We start from the raw sequence: 2,785 nt of genomic DNA, 5'->3' as shown, positions 1-2,785 counted from the left end.
ACAAACAAAACATAATACTTTAAAAGTTCAAATGAACAGATGTTTCCCTAAAAACAAAATTGAATGAAACATAGCATTAAAATTACCTTGATGCTGGTCGATGAGCATGTCCATTTGTATCTATTCCTAACAAATGTAAGAAAAAAACTATTTTTTCTTCATTTATTTTAGAAAACAAGGACTGGTTGCTTTTGGCAGCATCAAAGAAGTCCTATATGTAAGAAATAAGTATAAAATTTTAGCTCATTTGTTTAATTTTTAAAATAATACTGATGAAAACATTTAATTAAATGTATGCATAACTACAAAATTATCTTATGTTGTTTAAATTTATCTCAAGACCTACCAACACAAAGTCTTTGTTATCAGTTCAGACATCTCTGTTTAAATAATGAGTGAGCTAATTTCTGTGTCTTAATTAGGCCAAAAAAAGTTTATAGAAAGGTGATCTTGACTTCACAAAGATCTCATAACATTGTTCACCCCAAATATAACTTAATACAGCAGACTGAAGAAATATTTTGGCAAAAGCCAAAAATAAAATAGCAACAGTTTAAGAATAATTTATTTTTTTTAAATATATAGAGAGTGGGACCACTTTTCACTGTCCTGTCTGCTACAACCCTAGTCCAATCATAATCCCTCATTTAGAAAATTGCGAATAGCCTCCTAAGTACTTCCTTTGCCCCAACTAGAATCTGTTCTTTACATTGTGTGATAGGAAAACATTCACTGAATGAAATACAGTTTTAAAATTATCATATTAATTTCATAATGATAAAATGAATTCATAAAACCTTTAGACAAATAACTCACCCTGTATTCACATACACATGAACATGTATGCAAGTACCTATACAGAATATTTTTAACTTATATAAGTTCTTTGTTGTTCACATAAATGTCTCTAAACTTAAAAGATGTTAACTTTCAACAAGAGATGTTTAACTTTTCAACAAAAGTCGGAAGTATTTATTTTTTCAAATAATTCATTATTATAAAAGTTAAAAAAAAAAACAAATGGTACCATCAGAGAAACTAGCTATTCAAGAATAGAAAGAAATTAAAGATTTAATATATAACCTCCTCAAAAGTATAAAATTGCACCCTAACTTTCAATATATACACTCTACTTAGCCCCTCAGAAATGTTAAATCTAGGTGGAAATGAAAAGTTCTTTAAGAGAAAAAGAGTTAAATTCTAAATAAATAACTGAAAACTGACAAAAAAATGAAAAAACTGAGCAACTGACTTGAGTTAAATTTATAATTTGTTCCATGACTGGTAAAAATACTCAACAATATAAAAAGTTCTGTTCATTCATATACGGATACAAAATCTGGGAAGCTATGAAACACTAATCCTGCAGAGATCAACCTCACTCTCATTGTTAAGATTCATTCCCACTGCCTTTTGAGAAGTTGATCTTCTGAATGTAAGATGTGAAATATACTCCAAGCTTCTTTCTCCCTAGTACTCAATATATGTATGCCTATCAGCCCTTACTTTTTCTCAGTCCCTTTGCATTCAAAGCACTCATTCGTATCTGTACACAACAAATATTTATCAAGCATCATGGGAGACTGCCAATGGCTATCCAACATGCATCCTCCCCTTCTCCCTGAGTAAAAACTTTTGATCTTATGGGACATGGTAATGCTTAAAAACTAAAACTTACTTATTTCTCATTTTTTCTTGCAGCTAGATGTACCTTTTGTGGTTGTAGCCAATGGGATTTCAGTCAAACATTTCAGTCAAAAAGCTACGTGAGGGCCAACCTCGTGGCTCACCAAGGAGAGTGTGGCGCTGGGAGCACAAGGGCGCTGGGAGTGCCGAGGCCGCGGGTTCGGATCCTATATAGGGATGGCCAGTGTGCTCACTGGCTGAGCGCAGTGCGGGCGACACCAAGCCAAGGGTTACAATCCCCTTACCCATCACACACACACACACACAAAAAGCTATGTGAACCTGAACCTCTTTGAAATAAAAATAATTCAGTAGGAGAGAAGGTCCTTCTTGATTTCTCAGATTACTGGCCTAAAACAATGGCTGGAACTTCAGCATTATCTGGAATCATGAGATGACTGTGAAGATAAAAACTCATGGTCTGAGGATACAGAATTTTGGGAAAGTGGGTCTTCACGAAACTGAAACCACTATAACATCCTGGATATCAATCCTCTGCTGCCTACTTCTAGCACTGTCTTTACTGAAATATAGAAGTAAACTTTTAAGCCATAATTTTTTTTTCTATTACACAGAGCTGAACCTAAGTTAATACATGTATCAAACAATTCCTTGATAGAAAGTTAGAGTTAACAATTGTGAAAAAATCAAAATCACTGCCAACAAGATGTATACGGGATTAAAGGAAACTCTGCCAGTGTATTAACAATTATAGTATAGCATAATAAAGTACTAAGATAGAGAGATGAAAAGAATATAGAGAAGGGTTATCTAAGTCAAACTGGGAGGAGGATGAAGCAAAGGGAAGACACAGAACACCTAATAGAAGAGATGATGTATGAACTGAGTTTTAAAAAGTGAATAGATTCAAAACTTAATATTATGTTAAGTGAAGTAAACCAGTCACAAAAAGAGAAATACTGTCTGATTTCACTTATATGAAACATCAAGAATAGTCAAACTCATGGAAACAGAAAGAATGGTGGTTGCCGGGGGCTGGAGAAAGGAAAAGAGGGGAGCTACTGTTTAATGGATACGAAATTTCAGTTTTGCAAGATAAAGTTCCAGAGGTTGGCTACACAACAATATGAATATACTT

General features: G+C 33.5%; 1 protein-coding gene across 1 annotated transcript in view; it reads right to left on the bottom strand.

Annotated features, from left to right (window-relative positions):
- PIGN (phosphatidylinositol glycan anchor biosynthesis, class N) overlaps nt 1–2,785 on the bottom strand; it is a gene marked incomplete at its 5' end in the record, with an annotated part of 133,911 nt that overhangs the window by 126,609 nt on the left and 4,517 nt on the right. Inside the window, one exon of the mRNA XM_008567542.1 lies at nt 87–211. Coding sequence (XP_008565764.1) covers nt 87–211 — 125 coding nt within the window. The remainder of the gene's footprint in view (nt 1–86; nt 212–2,785) is intronic.

Source organism: Galeopterus variegatus, unplaced genomic scaffold (genome assembly GCF_000696425.1).
Source record: "Galeopterus variegatus unplaced genomic scaffold, G_variegatus-3.0.2 Scaffold328, whole genome shotgun sequence".
NCBI lineage: Eukaryota > Metazoa > Chordata > Mammalia > Dermoptera > Cynocephalidae > Galeopterus > Galeopterus variegatus.
This window is presented reverse-complemented; position numbering and strand designations above follow the sequence as displayed.